The 21,730-nt window shown below is 37.7% G+C and overlaps 2 protein-coding genes across 3 annotated transcripts in view; one reads left to right on the top strand and one right to left on the bottom strand.

The window, feature by feature from the left end:
- Nucleotides 1–13,007, top strand: part of waplb (WAPL cohesin release factor b) — a 36,256-nt gene extending 23,249 nt beyond the window's left edge. For both annotated transcript variants that reach the window (XM_056771349.1, XM_056771348.1), the window contains exons 10-20: nt 108–335; nt 1,743–1,854; nt 2,026–2,123; nt 3,142–3,218; nt 5,227–5,399; nt 5,655–5,770; nt 6,534–6,695; nt 8,187–8,391; nt 9,312–9,400; nt 10,218–10,313; nt 11,317–13,007. In XM_056771349.1, the coding sequence (XP_056627327.1) occupies nt 108–335; nt 1,743–1,854; nt 2,026–2,123; nt 3,142–3,218; nt 5,227–5,399; nt 5,655–5,770; nt 6,534–6,695; nt 8,187–8,391; nt 9,312–9,400; nt 10,218–10,313; nt 11,317–11,382 (1,422 nt within the window). In that variant the 3' untranslated portion in view covers nt 11,383–13,007. The remainder of the gene's footprint in view (nt 1–107; nt 336–1,742; nt 1,855–2,025; nt 2,124–3,141; nt 3,219–5,226; nt 5,400–5,654; nt 5,771–6,533; nt 6,696–8,186; nt 8,392–9,311; nt 9,401–10,217; nt 10,314–11,316) is intronic.
- Nucleotides 13,008–13,214: 207 nt separating this feature from the next.
- atoh1c (atonal bHLH transcription factor 1c) lies at nt 13,215–13,916 on the bottom strand. The gene has a single exon (XM_056771868.1). The coding sequence runs from the start codon at nt 13,908–13,910 to the stop codon at nt 13,317–13,319; it is 594 nt and encodes a 197-aa protein (XP_056627846.1). The 5' UTR covers nt 13,911–13,916; the 3' UTR covers nt 13,215–13,316.
- Nucleotides 13,917–21,730: the final 7,814 nt, after the last annotated feature.

The raw sequence follows: 21,730 nt of genomic DNA, 5'->3' as shown, positions 1-21,730 counted from the left end.
TCAAAACCCCATAAATGTCATTATTTAAATGAAAGGCAACGTCAAGATTTTTATTACGTGGCTCTTGCATTCTTTGATTCTTCTTGTCTGTTTTCAACCTTTCTCAGAATCTAGCTCTGTGTACGGCCTCGCTGATGTATATTCTCAGCAGAGATCGCTTGAACATGGACCTGGATCGGGCCAGTTTGGATCTGATGATCCGGTTATTAGAATTAGAACAGGACAAATCCACAGCTGATCAACTTACGGCGAAAGAAATGAGCAAAGTCAAAGAGAAGATTCGGAAGCTCTGTGAGACTGTCCACAACAAGCATCTCGATTTGGAGAACATCACAGTAAGCGTGCGCTTTCTCATTCTGCAGTGTGTCTTCCTCTTGTATGCTGGAGCCGTTTGTTTACAGCTGCAGTTCATCCGTAATTTTTTATTATTCTGCTATTCTGTTGACCGTGAGGGGCAGAAATTTGTTTCAAGATTCCCGAAATATTCTGTGTCTGCTCTCTATAGTGGATTCTCTTTCAAAGTTTAATGCAACGTTTTATGGCTGAGTTGGTGGAGTAGTTCATATTTTTGCATCATTTCACTGCTCCATCACAAAAGAAATGTTGTTTTGCCAATATATTTTTATATATTTCTGAGAAAGTGTTTATAATTTTGTTTAATTTAAATGATTTGATCACCCAAATGCTGAATTACTCGGATTACTCGCCTTAAAATTGTTTCAGACTTCTACCACAGACTTTCTTCTGTGGAACAAAAGGAGACGGTTGGCAGAATTTACAGCCTCATTGAACATTTACTCTCATTCATTTATTATTCCCATGGGAGAGAGACATACTGTTTGCATTTCCGTCTTTGAGTGAAGCCATTCTTTCATTACAAAAGTGTCGTCTGTGACATGGACGTCTGTGACAGCTATGAACAAACTTTTTTGAGGCCGGAAATTGATGGCATAGGATGCAAAACATTTATGATTTGTTTATGGTCTATGCATTCCAAGTCATTTTCACAATTTCGCAAAAAAAGATCAATGTTAGCCAAGAGCGTTATTTTGAGGACATTTACAGCTGCAGTATTTACTATAACAATGTAAAAGGCATAAAAACACATTTATAAACATGACAAATGGTAAATAAACATAGAACATTGTGACAACACATTTCATCATCTGTGTCCACAGTACATACCTATTGTCAATCCTGCACTTTACATTTTGTGTTGTGATTTTCAAAACATATTTTCAAAATTGTAGCGCTTTAACAGGAGAACCGACAAATATCCAACCAAATAAAAGTGTAGCAGGTTTTAGAAGGCTGTTATTGTCTTGAAATGTATCGCTGAAGACGGTGAATGTTACAAAAGCAGAGCTTAACTGATCATTGCAGCGGTTCTCAAGAAGGAATGAATATGGAGATGCGGACACACAGGACATCAATCACAGTTATTGTCTGCAAGTCTGTATTTTCATGTAAAAAAAGAAAAGCCGCCATGTTCTTCTTAGTTGTCTCGGCATTGTTACAGCGTTGTCACTCAACAAAGGTATATACGATTTGTTTAGACAGTTTGTTAAGCTAGTAACCATTGCTCATTGAATTCAAATAACTTAATGCTCTTCTCCTTACAATTCATTTGAGCACATCAAGATCTAAAAAAGCACTAGACCTGAAAATGCCACTTTATATGCAATTTTCTACGTTTTTAAAACTTTATGTATATTCATCTAAAGTGTGATCTTTTTTTGCAGTCGGGACATTTAGCCATGGAGACGCTGTTGTCGCTGACCTCAAAGAGAGCGGGGGATTGGTTTAAAGAAGAACTCAGGCTTCTTGGAGGCCTAGATCACATTATAGATAAAGGTATACAGCCGTCACAGAGCACATGTTAACACTGAAATCTGTCTAGAATTACATTACTTTTGTGATGAGGCACATTATTTGCTCTTAAGCAGCTGGGTGGGTAAGAAATCTTCCTTTTTGGTTTCCAGAATATTTGTGTTTGTGACGGGTGTGTTTGTTTGTTTTCCACAGTGAAAGAGTGCGTGGAGAACCTGAGCCGAGAAGATGACAAAGAGAACCTGGTGGCGTCATTGTGGGGGGCTGAGAGATGTCTGCGTGTACTAGAAAGTGTAGGTTTACCTCTGCTGCTCCCTCAGGAGTTACCATTGGAAGATTTTTTTTTACATTTACAATTAAGGTGCTGGAGTTCTGTATTTAATACATAAACTAATATACGGTGGCCCCTTAGAGTCACCTAAACTAGTGTGCATTAAAGGGTACTCCACCCAAAAATGATAATTCTCTCATGAATTACTCAACCACAAGTTGAACACAAATAAGATGAGAATGTTAGGAAAGAATTGTAGGCAAAGGTCCCCGTTTGTTTTCCAAAAATTATTTTATTGGTCCAAAGATTTTAGTTGCTAACATTCTTGTGAATATCTTTCTTTGTGTTCAAACAAACAACACAATTTATGCAGGTTTAGAACAACTTTACAGAAATTCATGACAGAACTTTCATATTGGGATGAAATATTCCTTTAATATGGGGAAACCAAGCTTTTAACCCACGTCATGTAGTAGGACCGGGCAAGAAAATTAATTTAATAGTTTTTAAAAATGCAGTCGATTCAATATCGATTCTCAAAAGCCGTGAGCACTGAACATTCATTAAAGTGAATGTTATTGCTACTACTATCCGCTAGATGTCACTTTTCCTTTTGCAATGGGTGGATGTTACAACAAGGAAACATATTGTTCATTCATGGCTTTTTATTTTATTTTTATACTGTATCTTAAATGTAAAATATCCTGTTTGATCTGTGTGTTTAAAGCATAATATACAGATCTGTTGCTCTTCATTTCATTTTTAATTCACCATTGAACTATGACATTTACTGATCTTTTTTCGAAATAAGATTTGGAATAAATCAATAATCATTTACTCGAATCGAATCCAATCAAACCGAGAGCTTGTGAATCAGAATCTAATTGAGTCGGAACATCAGCCCTATGATGTAGACAATGTTTTAGTGTTCTATTTATTAACAAGCTGTATTGGTTTAACAATTTAAATCTTGAGCTTTTTCCTTGAATTGAACATTTGTGAGGTGTAATGTGAATGATATCTTTAACTTTTCGATACAGGTAACCGTTCACAATCCAGAAAACCAGGCCTACTTGATCGCCTACAAGGACTCTCAACTCATAGTGTCTTCAGCTAAGTAAGTGCACTTGCAGTCTCACTGTCGACTCGCCGCTTGACAGTTATGTAGCAGCAGACCTGCGGCTGTTTTCTGACTCGCTCAAAAAGATTTTTGGCAGTAAGCCCGATACACTGCGGTCTGGCAGGGTGCAGGTCAACCGTGTGCTCTCCACTAGCTTTCCTCATTACGGCGGACAGAGTCCAGACCTATTAACCGCCCCAAAAACAGCAAGAACACTTTATCAAACGGACCAGCGGCCAAGACCATGAGCACAGAGCTGCTGTGCCAGAACACCCCTCTGATACAGCTCAAGCCATGCTGAGATTTGATCAGAAAGATCCAACAATCTTTTTTTTGTGCAATTTCGATGCAAATTCTGAGCAAACCATAGAATGAGACCACAGTGAAGGTCAAGCACTTATAATTATGTATTACGGTAAATACAGCTCATTCTGGTGTTTTTTCCGAGGCAGTCTGACCTCTCTTCCGCAGCTAATGTAATTTTAAGCTGGTGACCCCGCTCTCTAAACCCGGGTGCTCGGAACGATGACGGGGACCTTGAGGAGTCAACAAAGCCGTCTCACAGATACACGTACAGAGCTGCAAGAGCTCCTTCAGCTGGCTTTAATTCAATTAGAGAGTGTGACAGGCCTGCATTAATAATAATGACTTTACGAATGTATGAACACATGAACCTCTAGAATCCCTCATTATGTTACAGCACATTAGTGGCGATTTGGATTCATCTGGTACTGTAGTGAATGTGCCGTGGATGCTGTGTTTCTCTTTCACACTTGTTCTCTGTCTGCTCCCAACAGAGAGGAAGAACTGTTTTTGGTCTACAGAATGCTAATGCAGTCTCTGACAGGCGCTGTGATGTAAATGTGATCCATTAGGATGTGCGCACTTTCCAATAGAGCTGTTGTTTGTAGTGTTACTCTAAACAGCTATTATTTGTGCTAATGAAGCATTTGTAGAAGCACAAACACTTTTTTTTTAGTGTGCAGTTGCAATACATAGTAGGGAATACTCAATATCATATTGAACTGTTCGGTACGACCTCCACGGTTCAATACGTGTAAGTGAATTGTGGTTTTGCTTTTAAATTATTTCTGTGCGCTCAATTACACTATGAACTGGATCTGTCTGTGTTTGTCTGTATCTAATAGCGAGTTTACTTACTCGCACCGCACATTTACTTCCATTACTGCAGTGGTTCTCAAATGGGGGTACTGCAGGGGGTACTTAAGAGAAACTGAGATTTAGGAATAAATATTGAAAATCAATAAATTATTATAATAGTATTTATATATGAAATTAGGACTACACAAAGATGCATAAAAATAAATTGATACATTTAGATATAATAAAGGTTTGACCCTCATTTCACTGTATTTTTATGAAAAATCATAAAATTTGTACGAGTTGATTTTTGCCCAAAGATAATTAAATAAGTAAAATCATTAGGTAACATCATTAGGAACCTTGATATGGAGAACAACAGATGCTTATATCAACATAAGACAGCATGACCTGATAGAACTTTCAACGAGGTTAAACAACAAGAATGAAAGGCACATCTAATATGAATAGAAGCTAATATTAATAGGAATGAATACGAATGAATACGTATGATACATGAACTTTGTATTAAACACAGATGCAATATTTGTAGAGGACAGGACGAAATCCAGATTCTCACAGTTAAATAAAGAGAATTTCTGTAAAATAGTTGATTTTCTTCTCATCTTTTTTCACTGTTCCTGTCACATAAGCATAGAATAATGAAAAAACACTTTAATGTGCCGAAGCGATCAGAACCGAAAACCGTGGGTAAAAAATTGGGTATTGTTGCATCCCTAGTCATAGTTATCTTATTGAGTTGCGAAAGTTGACAGGTTGTCCTTGTACACTCGCTGCTGTACAAAAGTGTGAAAACTGGGATGAAGCTGAACTCAGGATATTGGCTTTCTGGGAGCATGACCGACTGATATTGACTGATCTTGCTGTTACACGTGTGTTTTAGGGCTTTGAGTCACTGTGAAGATATGATCCAGAGGTACAGTCGAGAGGTGAACAGAGGTCTGTGCTCATCCGGAACGCCGTTGCCCTACTGCAGTAACAGTAATGTGGGGAAAGCCGTGGAGGACTGCATGCGCGCCATCATCGGAGTCCTGCTTAATCTCACACATGACAACGGTCAGTACAAGAAGCAATGCAGCAAACAATCCGCTTGATTTGTTCATGTAAACCGTGCTGGAATCTGTCGAGCGTGAGGTCGTAATGCAGACATATAGTTTCATAAGAATCTTGAATGGGGTCTGTTTTGCGGAGTGAAACGGATTGTTGTGCTACTGCAGGGGCTCGAAACACAACAGACAGGGAACATCTCTGCTTAACCAGCACTAATCTCCTATATGCAGTGACTGTGTGCCTTTCTCCGTCTGTCTCTAGAGTGGGGCAGCACAAAGACGGGCGAGCAGGAGGATTTCCTCACCACATCGCTAAACTGTGTGCTCAGGGTCCCGCAGTACCTTCCACAGGAGCAGAGGTTCGACATCAGAGTCCTGGTGAGCACACACGTCTATTAATATACACCCAGAGTTCATTTACGCCCCGTACATGGATTCACAAGACTTGTGAGTTTATGCTAGAGCTCAAAAACAGTGGTGGGTTTCATGTCAAAGATTCCTCTTCATTTTGGAGTTATTTCATTACAGCTACTTATGACGGACTTGCATTACATACTGAGCTCACTTTTGATAATTCTGTGTAATATTGAATGTAGTAAACTCATTAAAATCAATTGGATTTACAAATATTTTACGAAATATTACGTTTAAGTCTACGGAGTTCATTTTTTTAAAATTCCAAAGAATTTTTTTTAAAGACGGTTTATTTTCTATTTCTGATTTTTTGCCACTCAACTTTTAATTTGTCGAATTCAGTGAATCAGTTCTTTACATCATTTTTAGTTATTCATTTAATTTAGTCAAATGTATATTTAAGTTATATTTTATATATATATATTTTTTTCTTTATATAATATATTTAAATGCAAGTACCTGTTTATTATTATTGATGCACTGAAAAGGTAATACAAATATTTAATATTTATATTAAAAGTGTGAAGTGAAGAACCTGTTTGGTTAACATATCCTCATTATTTAAATTAGGGTCTGTGCGTGTTTTAGCTCTTGCTTTAACCAGGGAGGCTAAAATTGATTCAGAATTGAAAAGAAAAAACCCTCCAAGGGATTTCTTGCTTGTTATCAGTGTTGTGGTTACTGTTGGTCTAAGTGAAGTGTGTTATTTTTGTGTGTTTGTGTGTAGGGTCTGGGCTTGCTCATTAATCTGGTGGAGTACAGCGCGAGGAACAGACACTGTCTGGTGGAGCTGCAGATGGAAAGTGAAGTCTGGGACTCTATGAATGTTTCTGACAAAGATCAACTGCGGACCGAAGGGTCACTCAGTGCCATTGCTGCTCTAGTGAAGGTACACACACACACCATAGACGTACTTATTTTTATACTGTGCAAACTAACCTAACCCTTCATCTTATCCGAAGAATCACAGAAAACTTTTGACTTTTTTCTTTTTAAGAAAATCATCATTTATTTAACCGGTTTAGTTTACGGGGACACAGGGAGTGTCCAGCGCTCATTTAACATTAACATTTATGCGTTTGGCAGACGCTTTTATCCAAAGCGCAGTTACAGTGCATTGTACTATACATCTGTTTCCGACTATGTGCAATCCCCTTGGTTCAAACCCGTGACCTTGGCGTTGCTAGCGCCATGCTCTAACCACCGAGCCAAAGGAAAGTTTTATATCACGGTTTTAGCTAGAGGGAAATAAAGTGAAAACTGGAGCCGGCCAATACAAACCAGCTTAGATTCGTCTATATAAGGAGTTTGCCATTGCCAAACAAACACTGACGACAGCAGTTGTTAAACACAATAGAACAAGTGGACTGAACAGAAACGATCATCAAAAATAGCAGCGTTTCACTTCAAAACACTTAAGAAAAAAAAACTACTGTCTATTGTTGGTGTGGATTATGATTTTTATTTGAAAATATCTCTCATATCCCAAAATCAGAAACTGGGGAACAAGGTTATTTTTTACATAGCGTTAACTTTTGAAAGCATAGGGTATGCTAGCTAACTTTGTTAGTTATAGAACTAGCAGTTAACTTTCCGCCAGAAACTAAACATAAAGGAAAGTGTTTGTCATCTCTTTTTATTTAGTTGTCACATGTGCATTAGTGTAAAGTGAGAGGGTACAGTGAGAAGGCTCATGAAATGTGTCAGGTTTGTGTTGAAGTAAATGCCAACGTTTGCCACTGTTAGTACACACAACCATCTATAGATGTATATGCTCTCAGTTTATCTTTACTACACACGCTTAGTTTCTCTGTCTGGTAGATGTAAATGTCAGGCCACTTAACTGGAGGGAATTCAGTCAGTTTGTCCCTGGATCCATGGTGAGCGAGTACAGGTCGACCAGGTTCCTTGCGTTAAAGTTAACTTTTAAAAAATCAATCGCGGTCCTAGACAGTGAGTGACCTTACAGTCAGTGACCTTATATGTTCGAATTTAATCCGATTGAAAAAAAGCAAGCAAACAAAATGTGTTACCTAACATTAGTAATGCGTTCAGGGCAATCTTAATGCCTCCACCTAAGCTCCGCCCACAAAAACGTGTCAAAATGTTTACAATAAATGTGTCTATTATAAGGAGTAATAGTAACGCAATAACACAGTAACTTTGTAATCTATGATGCTACAAAAATGAATGCAGTGGCCAGTCTTTTTATTCATATACACAAATAAAAAAGTTTGCTACTGAAATATAAGATAATAAAGCTTAAATATTCAACTCTTACATACCCTTTTCTCGGATTTATTAGCTTTAAGTAATTTGTATATATTTTAATTGAGCTGAAAAGAATTTCATCAGTCTTACTATGTTTGTGTGCAAATAGCTTTTTCTCCAGCGAGAACATGCAGCCATGTTGGCAGAGACGGAGACTGATGACTTCATCAATGATGCACCCAAACCCCAGCTGGACAAGAGTGGAGAGTGGAAGGAAACCACTGAGGGGATCCAATGGATAGCTTCAGAAAACCAAAGCACAGAGGAGGAGAAAAAGAAGGAAGAGGAGGACGAAGAACTAGATCTCAACAAAGGTACAGACTCGCACATATTTCACAGAGATATTTGACCTTCACTCGCAGCTACGTTCATGATGTAATATTTTATGTGGATTATGACTTCCCTTTAGTGATGAGGATGATTTTAAATTTAATAAATTTATCAACATAATGTCACTGTGCTGTAACTTCCCTGTCATTGTAACAAAAAAGGAATAAGGGTGCGATCACGCAGAACGCTCTTTTCATGTTCGAAAACACGAGGCCACGCTGCTCTTTTGGTGACTCTTTGAAAAGAGCAGCGCGCAGCGGGTTTTTTTATGTTGCTAGGTAACCAGCGAAACAGCTGTCCTGTCAGTCATGGATTGTAGCGCGAGCTCTGGGTAACTCGAAACAGCCACAATATGTTTCTCCTCCTAGTCTCCACAAGGGAAGCCCCGCCTCTCCACTCATTCGATTTGTGCAATGGAAAAAGCACACATGACGTCAAGCGCTTTTCAGTTTATTTTCAACTTCAGGCGCTCGGAGAGCTCTGCCTCAAAACGCTTCCTGCCAACTGAAAACATTAAAAAGAGGCGCGTCTCACAGAGAAAGACGCGTTCTGTCTGATCAGGCCCTAAGTGGGGTTTTTTGTGAAAAAGAAGCTGTGTCATTGTCATTAGGTTCTTAAACCTGCAGTCTATAACGTTGTGTTTAAAAAGTCAGTTATAAGGTACATGAAAGAAAGCATATAACAATCATTTTATGAGTTGAGCTATTCGGAGCGATCAAAAAGAAATGTCCAAGATGCTTTGATGTTTAAAAATAATATTAAAGATGTGCACTCAAATATTTAAAGTGCAAGAACGATTGGTGGTTTAACAAAGTAAGAGTCTTTAAATCAAAACCTTTTTAAAAAAAAATGAAGATTACACAGAATACAAAAATGCATTAAAAACTATCTTTTGTGACTACAGCTCTTCAACATGCTGGCAAACACATGGAGGACAGTATTGTGGCATCATACACTGCACTGCTTTTGGGCTGTCTGTGCCAGGGGAGCCCTGTAAGTATCCCACAAAACTGCTACACATCATTATACTTCATTCATGAGAGATCTAGTTTAATTCTAGTTTAATTTAAAGTTCTTGTTAACCAGAACGGTGCTTACTTACCCAGAGGTAGTGGTAGACCCTTCTCAGGATTGACCGATAAGAGCAGAGCTATTACCAGCGCAGTGCATTTAAGTTACTTTGGTATTGTTTGTCTAAATTGCAGTTGTAAAGCTTCAGAAGAAAGCACAGCGTGTTTGACAGTATTAATGGATTTATTTTTTTAGGATGTTAATAGGTGTGCTGTAGGATAACCTGTAATGGATTTTCACGAAGCTTTGTTGCTTTCTGACTGACGTACACGGTCATTATGTGTCTCAATAATGAACATGGCTTGAATACAAAACGTGAAGCGGCCATTTATCGTTTATTAATCTCGCCCTCCTTTAGAATGTGAACCATGTCTATGGTTTCTCATAAAACAAACACGAAAACCGAAATAAACTGACCTTTAAAGTGAACTCGTGTGGAGAAGCAAGGACTTTGAGGATTTTTGTGTGCGGTTTAAAGCTAAAATACATCACAAGACTTTTGCTCAGGTTTTGCCTAGATTTTCAGTCGGCACCAGTCTTCAGATTTGATCAGTCAGTGTCTTTCTATCTGAAACTTTCAAAAAGTCTATGATGTCTAGTTAAAAAAAAATCTTGTAGTGTATTCCAGTTTAGGTTCATTAGAGCATTTGCAAGGAGTGACCATCTGATCACACTTTGTATTAGTTTGCTTTAACTACTATTGTCATTTGTAATATGTCATTTGCTGTTTCTCTTTCAGACGATTGTGACTACTGTGAGGGAAAACCTGCCGAAAGGGGATTTTTCAGTCATGACAGAGATGCTTAAGAAGTTCCTGAATTTCATGAATCTGACAGTAAGTGCACAGTTCGTGGTATGACTGACATGTCATAAAAATTATGTTAAAAAAATGAACCTGAAACCAGAAAATATAGATTTTTATTAGCTGTAGATTACTGACATTTTGGCCAATAATTGGTATCTGTCGATAAAAGCAATTATTGACAGATAATTTAAAAACGGCTGATGATCACGGCCGTTATATACCCTGAAAAAAGACAGGAAAAGGAATTTGGGCTTTGTATTTAGAAAGTGGTCAGAAACGCACCAGTTTGATGTTCAAAATGAATAATCATTTCATGTAAAGGATAATGTACAGGCAGCCAGTTGTTATCGCAGTGTGATCAGGACCTGATACACACCAGAGAGTCTTATATCACACTGAAGGGGCTTATTTCGCTGCTTGTGCATTATCCCACTTATTACACGGCTACTTGCCACATGAGAAAAAAACTGGACATAAAATTTGGATTTGAAATATTTGATTAGCTCATTTTTACTGAATGCAGACCTTCCGCGGGTTTCGGTAAGAAAGTAAGAAACGACGTTCAAAGGTCACGAACAGGCAGATTTGTTTATTCATTTGTAATTATAATGCCTTATATGTTATAAAAAGACATATTAATAGTTATTTTTGTGTAATATTAAACTGCCCCTCTCAAAATTATTTGCATCATCCGGGTTACAGGGTGCTGTTAGTTTTGAGCGGTTGTTATTTGAAAATCACAACCCTTGGAATGTCGAGTCTGGCCAATCAGAATCAAGCATTCAAATGAGCGTGTAATAAATTTAGGAAGTTAAGAAATATTTATTCAATCTTCAGAATCGGTTTTTGTAGATATCATTCTCAATAATTAGCTATCTGTATGGGCGCAGAAATGTAGTGTCGCCAGCACCCATATATCATTTTTACCTAAACATCAGTATCTGAGCGCTTACCAGTCATTCTGCACCATCGTTTGTTAATGAGAACAAATGAGTTCTATTTATTGACTGAAAATGGTGTTTGTCTCTTATAGTGTGATGTGGGCACCACGGGGCAGAAGTCCATCTCCAGGGTCATTGATTATCTGGAACAATGCTAGTGTGTTAGTGGAGCTCACACGCACTGACCTCAGCACATACCTGTCCTTCCCGACACACCTGGAGAACAAACCCATCATCACCCGTTCAGAAAGACTGCGGATCAACGTGTAAAGCACACCACACACTGAACTCTATTAAAAGAGTCATTTTGATTTCAAGTTTGTCAGAAGTTGTTCATCATCACGTCATTGAGTGATAGACTGTTATTCTGTCCCTCTCTTGTAAAGTCCATGTTGTTGCCTTGTTATTTCACTTTCAGAGTGGCAGAAATTTATAAAACTGGTGCAAGTCGGATGTCGGCCCATTGTCTGTCAATTTCACATGATCAGTAATGACCTGAACTATTGCAGGGCAAATCCAAAACACCGTTCAAGATTCTCTTCTCTTTGAAATGCCGGAAATACTCGCCCTGCTGGTTCAAAACCATCCACTCTTTTTTTAACCGATAGCGTCATGTCAAAGGTCTCTGAATGAATAAATCGCGTCTTTTCGTTTTGCGCTGGCAGGAAAGAAACCAAACGTTTAAAAAATCTTTTAACTGCTCTAAAACGTATGGTGCGGATTTCATAATGCTAAATGTGAAGGGAAGTTAAGTACCCTGAATCCCAAACCTTGTGTGTGTAAGAATGCATAAGGTTGTACATTGAAATCATGCGTTATGCCGAAGAAAGAGCCAGAAGTATGAAGCGAGTTTAAATTCTAGACTTACAGGACCATGTATTTGAATTAAAGTGTATTTAACGATCTTGTCCTGGAGTTGAAGTTGAGCCCGGATAGTAACTCATTTCTTGAGCATGTGGTACTGCTAAGGTTCTGTTAGGGGGAACATTGCTGCCTTACGAGAGTTTTGCAGAATGACGTTACCATCTCCTCACAACAAAACCGTTGCACTGAACACGCAACAAACTTTCGAAATTGAATTTCGCACTTGATGTCTTAAGCTCTCTGATCAGGCCAGTATGTTACACATTTTCGACCCGAACCGTTATCATCCTTTCTATGTTAGTCAGTGTTTTTCTAAGCATGCTACTGTTTGATTACATCACCGTTAAACGCCCTCAACGATAAGCTTGACGGAGACTCTTTTGGTGTCAAACGTTCAGACAGTTTGCTGCCGTTGTCCGTCGTGAAATGAACGTTTGCGCATGCAGCTCAGTTCAGGCTGTGTGCATGAACATTGAGATCTTTGTAAAACACGTTCCTTTGTGTTTCTTGGGGTTGTGTTTGTTCTCACTGTTAAATTGCTTTGGTTTTCACTCCTCTGTTACCCAACGCACTGTCGGGTGTTTTCAAGGCCGAGTCCCTGTTGGGTCATGCCGTTCCGGGCCCGGTCAGGCAGTGTGTGTATGTGTGAGAGCTCCGTACATCACAGCTGGACATGAATGAAGCCACATGAACTGTATATACTCCTGTAAATATTGGCTGTTGGAGAACTAGATAGACTACTTTTTTCTGAACCCTTTTTATTTTATACCGCATTTTTCTCAGTTGTGTTTTTTGAGGTAAGAGTCATCGAAAAGCCAACTCTAGGAACATGAAATTTGTACCAATTTCAAAAATAATGTCTTTGGTTACTTGTATATAATTTTAACGCAAATAAAAGTTGCTACTTTCAGTACTTCTAGTTTTTGTCTTCTTTGTGTCCTAAAATATATTTGCCGTTGTTTTCGAGGACAAGCATCACTATATGTGTGCGATAGATGTGAAGGGTTGTTGGTTAAATCGAGGAGCCGGATTATCACAGAAAAACTCTAGAAATTTCAGGAAAATGTGGAAGAGAAGAGAAAAGACAAAGTTTTTCCTCTCAAAATATTTATTTGTAGCATTAAAGCAAAATTCTCATTGATTCCTAAATATTTATATTGTGTACAAAACATATGTTAGCATTTAAAAAAAAAAGAAATTGAGTTTAGCAGAGATACAAAAATCGGAGTTATCTTGTGCCATTGCTTCTTTCCATCAAGTTCATTTCTAAGTCTTCATGTGATTTGGGGTCACAGCACTTGGGGTTCCTGAAATTCCCAGTAAATGAATTTGTCCTGGTGTTGGAAGGCGTTTTCTCCTCTGTTTCGGTCTCCTCTCCTACTGTAGCCTCCACTGAACTATTCACGATCATCTGTTCCTCCACACCCCTCATTAATGTGGGGTAACTGAAGTCGGGGTCGCAGTCTTTTTCCTCCAGCAGTTCAGTCAGAGTGTTGATGTAGATCTGCGCCATCTGAAGCGTCTCAGACTTCGACAGCTTCCTCTCGCTCTCCACGTTAGGAATGACGCCCCTCAGACGATCGAAAGCCACGTTCAAGCCCAGCATCCTCCTCCTCTCGCGGGCGTTAGCCGCCAGTCTGCGGCGTCTCCGGGCTCGGGCGATGGTGCTCTGGTCGTCATCGGGGTACGTTAACCCTGAGAGCCGGAGCTGGACGAGAGCACAGGGGTCACGGCTCACCCTGTTGTGTGCACGCTGGTCTGAACAGGCTCTCTCGGCCTCCCTCCAGATGAACTGTGCGCAGGAGCCGTCTGAACGGAGCATGGTTTACTTCAGAGGATGGGCTGACACTCCAGTGGACAGAAGAGCTGTATTTATACCCACGTGCGATGAGGGGTGTGTGAGCGTCGTGTGCGCTGGGAAATGAATAGAAATGAGTGTCTTTGATAGTGACCACAGGGAGTCTATTAACTCAGTTCATCAAAAGTGGATTAGATGCGTGTGAATGGTCACCGACTGGACCTCCTGACACTCGCATGTAAACACGCATTACTTCTGCTGTCCCGCAACAACTACACTACAAGTCTAGAAATTGAACTCTTGTTCATTATTGCATTATTCCACTTGTCTAGGTTTACGCTAAATAACTCAATTGACAAAACTATGGCATGAAATCAACCATAGATATACGAGGCGTATGGTACAAAACTCGTATATTTGGCAAAAAGGATACATAGCACACCACGGAATGATGAATATATAGGAAATCATACATTGATTCAAATCTTATCTGTTATTCATTTTGCTTCTGTGTTGTTTCAAAAATTTTTCCGAGCCTCCTTAAAACTTTCTTGAAGCTGAGCTGACTTACATACATCATGGTAAAATGTCAAACATAATATTTTTAAACACTTGCATTACTGCATTTTCTTTTCATGCATTAAAGACAAGGTCGATCATTTCGAAACTAACGGGTTTGATTTTTTTTTTATGAGACCTTAAAATTTTCATTACCGGAACAGTCTAAAAAATGTCAAAACCATAGCATGTTTTGAAAAAGATAACTTTGATGTTTTTATTTATAATACGCAAGACATTAACGAAGATTATTTTATTAGAAAATTCAAAATGTATCATCTTTCGAATGTGCTTAAAGAAAAGATTTGTGTGGGTCGGTGTGTAAACTGTCCTTATGTTATGGAGGATAAAACATCAGTCTTTATTTTTATTATACATCAATGTTAGTCCATTTTTTTATTTGTCATTTCTAGTAGAACATATAGAACAAGGTTTTATTTTACTGTTTAACTTGAAACATATCATGCACTCAGACATAGTTGGGCGCGTTGCGGTAATGAGAATTGCAGAAGAAAATGAATTTTAATATTGTTAAAATGCACCTTTACTACGAACAATTACAGAATTAAACGTTTTATATTTAAAATAATCACTGTCGTGATGTCTCCGTGATTGCCTGTGTTCATTTTCAAAACCAATTCCCTAAGAAAAAAGTTTTTAGCGAATCGATTCATTACTCCAAATAAAATCAAGTCTATTTATAGAATCTGCTCATTGTATATGAAATATGCTGAGGCAATAATGTGCAGTTCATAAAGGTTTAATTGACAGTCAACATCCGCAGCATTCAGTCTAATCCAATTATGCGCCGAACACACACCGCCAGCGCAGACCACCCGACCCCCCCCACCACACGCACACATACTCTTCACATACTGCAATATTCACGACCAACAAAAGAAGATTCACTTAGCTCATGGAGGGGGTTATATTCATGCACTGACTGCTGGCCAGGTCTTGGCACACTTCACATATTAAAGCTAATGAAGCGCCTCATTGAGGCGAGGGCGCGGGCCCGAGATCAAACCGGGGCGGGTGCGTTCGGGGGTACCCCATGTAGAGGGTAAATTGGGTGGATTCACGCCTGTCAGAGCGAAACCAGCCCGAATGAAAGCAAATTTTCATTGAAGGGATTAGTGACACAGGATGAATCGACGTTAGCAGTTTCTTTTCACGTGATGCCAGCGAAGCCACATTTTGCAGGGTGCACGAGCCAAAACTCCTAGCTGTCCACATTGCTGCAAGCGACACTTGTCACAATTCATTAAATCTTAGCGTACACCCTGACATGAGCTAGACGTTTATGCCAGAGATACCCTATCAGCCACAGGTTTCGGTTTTGTGCAAAGCAAAACGCAATAAAGATATCCCGGGTCATTTACTTGGATCTTTGGAGTTCCAAGTACAATGGCATTTAAATCAAATCATGAATTTCTGTACCTCTCCGCTTATTGTTTTTGAAGGGGCAATAGTTAGCAGATGTTCATCTGTGGCATCTGATGTTAAAAAGAAAAATAACATTGAAATAACTATGAATAGACGGATAAATGAAAAGTAGAATGTTTTGGAACACATGAGCCCTTTACCTTCAGCAATGTGTTTCTTTTATTAAAAGAGCATCACGTCAACAGTCCAGATTACTGGTTGTAATGGTTTGGAGATGTTTGCATCAGAGAATACTCCAGGAGAATGATAAAAACATCTCTACGGGAAATACACTATAGAAAATTGAAGCGGCTTTACTTACAAAGCCTAGGAAAATATTTCTACACAGAAATTGCCAGTAAATATAACATTAATGTTTTGTAAGTCATATTTAGCTTTAAATGAGAAAATACTATTAGGACTCAGATTGCCTTTGCAATACTGGAGTGTATAAATTCAACTTTAAACGCACAGAAAAGTTTAAAGAAGAACTTCTACTTGCTAATTTGATGCAAGAACACTCAATGTAATTTATTAGCATATGTGACCCTCGATCACAAAACCAGTCTTAAGTAGCATGGAAACATTTTTAGTAAAAGCCAAAAATACAAAAAGCATACGGAAATTAAGAACAGATCATGTTCAATGAAGATATCTCTAATTAACAACTTCAAAGGCGATTTTCTCAATATTTAGATTTTTTTGCACCCTCAGATTGAAGAGTTTTAAATGATTGTATCTCTGCCAGATATCGTCATATCCTAACAAACCACACATCAAGAGAAAGCTGAACTATTCCACTTTCAGATTATGTGAAAATCTCAAAGTTTTGTCGTCCATTCTCTACAGCAGATCATTTTAAAATACATATGTGATCCTGGACCTGAAAACAGTCATAAGTAGCATGTGTATGATAGTAGCAAAAGCCAAAATGCATTGTATGTGTCAAAACTCTAAATTACTTATTTTTCTATTGTTTTTCTTCCATTGCGTCTATGGCAGCCCATAGAACCGTACCAGAAAGGTTTTGAAATTTGGCACACAGATAGAAGACAGTATCATATGTTACTCTAGCAAATTTGGAGTATCTAACTAAAACCCACTAGCGCCAACAACAGTCAGAAGTTTCCCACACATTTTTGCCCACAACATCTGAACCGTACACCATAGAAACAAAATACCTGTTCATCTGATTCGATTGCACCCTATGATGTCATTTTTGGTCATGAAAATGTTCCTGCCATTTTTTATTATTTAAAAACAACTTTTTCGAAATTGTCCTAGAGCTTTTGACCAATTTGCACAAAATTTGATATGTAGCATTCAGAGGCAGTCCTGACACAAAGTTATTAAAAGAATTTCGATTCTTCAATCCAATGGGATGTCAAAATGTTTTTTAGTCTGTATCTTAACTTCTGAAATCATTCAATTTAAAATCTTGAGAGATGTCTCGTTTGATTCCTTGAGTCATGCCGATATCAAATGTTCATCTGTCGGCCATTGGGGTCGCTACTCATTTAAACGCGTCTTAAATGCATTATTTTGCATTTTAATGGCTTATCACTACGAAACTTGCTGTGATTCATCGTGACCATATTCTGAGAGGACCTGTAAAGTTTTAGGCCAAGAGAATGATGACACATTTGATGAAACTGCTTATAACATATGAAAAATGTAACATAATGCCATTTTATTCATTTTGCTAGATTTGTCGGCTTAAGAGAAATTTGAAACCCCATTTGATATATTCCATCATTCTTCCTGTCTGCCATACGGCACTTTATTTGCAACATACTTTTTCAAACTTCTCCTTCAAAATTGGTCAAATTTGCACAAAATTTGGTACGTAGCATCTTGAGACAAAAATGTATTAAAAGCTTTTCGAATGATTGCACACCGAAGGGCCATCTGGCTGTGTCTTCGGGACACTTTTGTGTATTGACACGAAACTTGGTATGCATCATCAGTAGCACATCTTGTCTGCCTCATAAAATTTGGTTACAGCGCAAGCTAGTGGTCAAAAGTCCTAAGCAAATTTATTGTGTTCAAACTGCCTGTCCCTGTTTTTAAACTTGATTTAAAAAATGTGACTTGTTTGGAATTCTATGGTAAAATGCAGTATTTTATAAACGCAATGGCAAATCTCTACGAAACTTTGGCATGGTTCATCAAGGTGAAGTTCTGAGAGGACCTGAAGAGTTAAAGTGGTCTAGAAGTAATATTCAATTGATTAAAATGCTTATAACACATGAATAAATCAACATAATGTTTGACGATTATCTATAGTAAATTTGTTGTTCAAAAACTTATCATCTGACATCTCCAAAATATTTCCCTTTGGGCATTGGTTGGGCTTTAACCCAGGATTGCTGCTTGCAGCTATATTTAATCAATGCTTTCATTGTCATAATATGTAAAGAAGAACTTAGAAGAGATAGTTCACCCAAAAATGAAAATTCTGTAATCATTTACTCACCCTCTTGCCATTTCAAACCGATTTGACTTACTTTCTTCTGCAGAACACAAAAGAAGATATTTTGAAGAAAGTTGGTAACTGAACAGCTCCGCCACTCATTCACAATTATAGTGGACACAAAACCATTGCAAGTGATTGGGTGCTAGTTAACAACATAACTTTAACCAAGGAATTGCAAATATACATGAAACATGAAATAAGGTTAACTTTAAATTAATATTACATCTGGATGAATTCAGAAATGAAAAGCCTTTCCTTTTATTATTATTAAAGAGTATTAAAAATTATTCTAACAATTATTCTAAAAGGATTCTATTATTTGTTGTTTTATCTTGCACTAAACATCTGGACATCTAGGAAATGGTACCATCAGAGCATTTCCAAGATGTGGGTGGATAAAGAGAGTGAGAGAGAGGTGGGACCCCACAGGACCACTGACCCTGACTCTGCTCTCTAAAGGTTCTCTTTGAGCCCTTATTTGTTTCATTTCACACTGCTGGCAGGCCCTGGTAGGTCAGTGTGTGCGTCCAGAGCTCTATACTGACCAATTACTAGCCTTCGATTAGCCTGATCACTGGTGTGTGTTTCTTAGGATAGAGTTTAATCAAGACTGTGGAAGCACAAAAAAAATCAATGTGTTAATGTGAAGATTCTATGTGTGTATAGATGGAAAGGTCAATCTCAGCAACTCATCCATGGAGGTGGCAAAGTTCAGAGGTTAGAGAGGTTTGTATCTCCTGTTTCTTGCTTATCTGGGTACTTTTTCAGTTATTCTGTCCAAGATAATTGCCTTTCTTCTAGTGTTTCAACTTGCTTCAGACTGTTGCACACTGCTCATTTTACAACATGGTCTTTTAGTCCCCAAAGAGGTTGCCAGGTTGAGCATGATTTCCCATGTGGGGTGTTATGCAGTAATTGACATTTTTACATGAAGAGTGTACTCTTAAAAGGGTTTCTTCTGTGTTTTTTATTTGTAAGAAAGAGGTCATTCTGACAAAGTTGCTTTGCAGTGCTTTGTTTTTCATCCAATTTTATATTTTAACTTTTTAGTAGTTGTATTTTCATGAAAATGTATTTTTAACAGTTTATGGCATTATAGAGGTGAATTTAATGAAGGAAAAATGCCCTCCAACATCAGAAGACGAATATAGGTACAGTAAAAGTATCCATAACTCATTGAACATTAGTAAAACACACAATGAGAATGTTTTTTTTTTAATGTTTATTAATGCCAGTGCAATTCTATGTTAGTTCACTGTGCATGAACTAATTTTGATTTAAAAGGCATGTTGACCAAAACATGTTTATCAGAGGCTTTGTATGGAGCACACAGAGATCTTTGCTTCTCTTGAAAACCGTCAATATGTTTAAATAAGCTGTCTGGAGTCTTTTGAAATTGTGATCTAAGACCTACGGAAACAGCATTTATTTTATTCTGGCTTTTGAAGGTCTCAAGAGAGAGAACAATAAGTGCAGGCGTCATGATATCGCAATCATTTTCTGTTAGCTCTTCAAACAAAGCATCTGAAAAGAGACGTGCTATAGAATTCACCAATGCACAATACTGGCACTACGGCTGCTGCAATCGAGATATTGCATTTATGGATCGTCTTAACTGTATTTCATCACCATTATTGTATTAGTTTAATTTAATCTATTTCATCTCCCATGGACCTGTCGTGCAAATCAGACATGCAATTATATATTGATAAATTATTATGAGACCATTATAAATGTCCATTTTAACTATTTGTCAGGTATTATAAATCTGTGACAGCTTCTTGTAGAACAATAGTGATATTCTAAAATAATACATTCGTCAAACAATGTGTGACGAGAAAATATTTCATTTGTCATTCAGATGGTTATTTCCTTTGCGGTATAATTAGATTAGATTAAGTTTCCTCATTTCATGCACCAAATAACCAGTAATATCACGTGGCTTTGAAATGTTAGACACGAGAAACATCAAGAGATGTTTCTGGCTCTCTAAGGTGCCTTTGATTCTCATATTCATAAAGGAAAATCTGTTCTGTTTTAAAAGGTGACCTGGATCTTACATATAGACGTTATGTGACCCTGGACGACAAAACCAGTCTCAAGGGTAAATTTTGTGAACTTGAGATTTTTACATCATCTGAACGCATAAGAAATAAGCTTTCTAGTGATATATGAGTTGTTATGATATGACACTATCTGGTGGAACAACTACTGTTTACAAAGCTGGAATCTGAGGGTGCAAAAAAATCTAAATATTGAGAAAATCGCCTTTGAAGTTGTGTACTTTAGACTGGTTTTGTTGTCCAGAGTCACATATATCACTTACTTAAAATATACGCAGCATATATTTCAAAATGGTCCATTTTCATATATGTGTTTATAACAGAATGATGGATATTGTCTCTGTGGGCTGTGTCATTTCACTAAATTCTGACCTAAGCATCTGAAATGTCACGGCAGAGGAGACAGCTTTTTCCAATATTCTTCATGAGGATGTGCACACTGTAGCTTCACTACCTGTTCATCTGGCCAAGTGTAATCTGGTGTGGTCTTCTGCGGTTCTGCATCATCTGTTTCAAGGGTCAATGTGTTGTGCATTCAGAGATCTTCTGCTGCATTCTTATAGAGGGGTAACCGTCAAAACAATCGCTCTATTTTTTTGTACACACTTGAGATGTTTGTGTGTGATGATCCGCAGTTTCTGAAGTACTCAAACCTGCACATACAGTACGGCATGAGCAATAATGTGACATTTAAAATCTCTTAAATATAATTCCCTTTCTGAAGCTTGAAGTTTGAACTTCAGCAGATCATCATGGTCATGTTTACATGCCTAAATTCAGGCATCTGAAAATCAGAAATATAATTAGAAATATTTGTTTTTAAGCTTCACAACGAATTAAAACACATAGGTTATCTTGAGTAAGGTTGTCCTTATTAATACATGACAGAGGTTTAGTCTATATGTTTAAAAGTATATACATATCTGTCCACACCCATTTTGTAACAACAATTACATATACAGCCATTGGAAAAAAATAACCATTACAGAATTGTTTTTAGTTTTTCTGAATTTACTATTTATAGGTATGTGTTTAGGCAAAAAGATCATATTTGTTTCATTCTGGTCAGTACTTATAATATTTCTCCCAAATTTCAAACAAAAATATTGTCATAAGGAAACAATACTGAAAAACCAGTCATAAGGGTCAATTTCTTTAAATTGAATAAATAACTTTAATAAATAAGCTTTCTATTGATGTTTGGGATGTTAGGATAAGACAATATCTGTGGGAGTTATGACCGTTTAAATCTCTGGATCTGAGGGTGCAAATAATACAAATTTTGAGAAAATTGCGTTTGAAATTGTTAATCAGAAGCACTA

This window comes from Triplophysa dalaica, chromosome 17 (genome assembly GCF_015846415.1).
Source record: "Triplophysa dalaica isolate WHDGS20190420 chromosome 17, ASM1584641v1, whole genome shotgun sequence".
NCBI classification, from domain to species: Eukaryota; Metazoa; Chordata; class Actinopteri; order Cypriniformes; family Nemacheilidae; genus Triplophysa; species Triplophysa dalaica.
The sequence above is the reverse complement of the archived record's forward strand: the minus strand, read 5'-3'. Positions and strand labels throughout refer to the sequence as shown.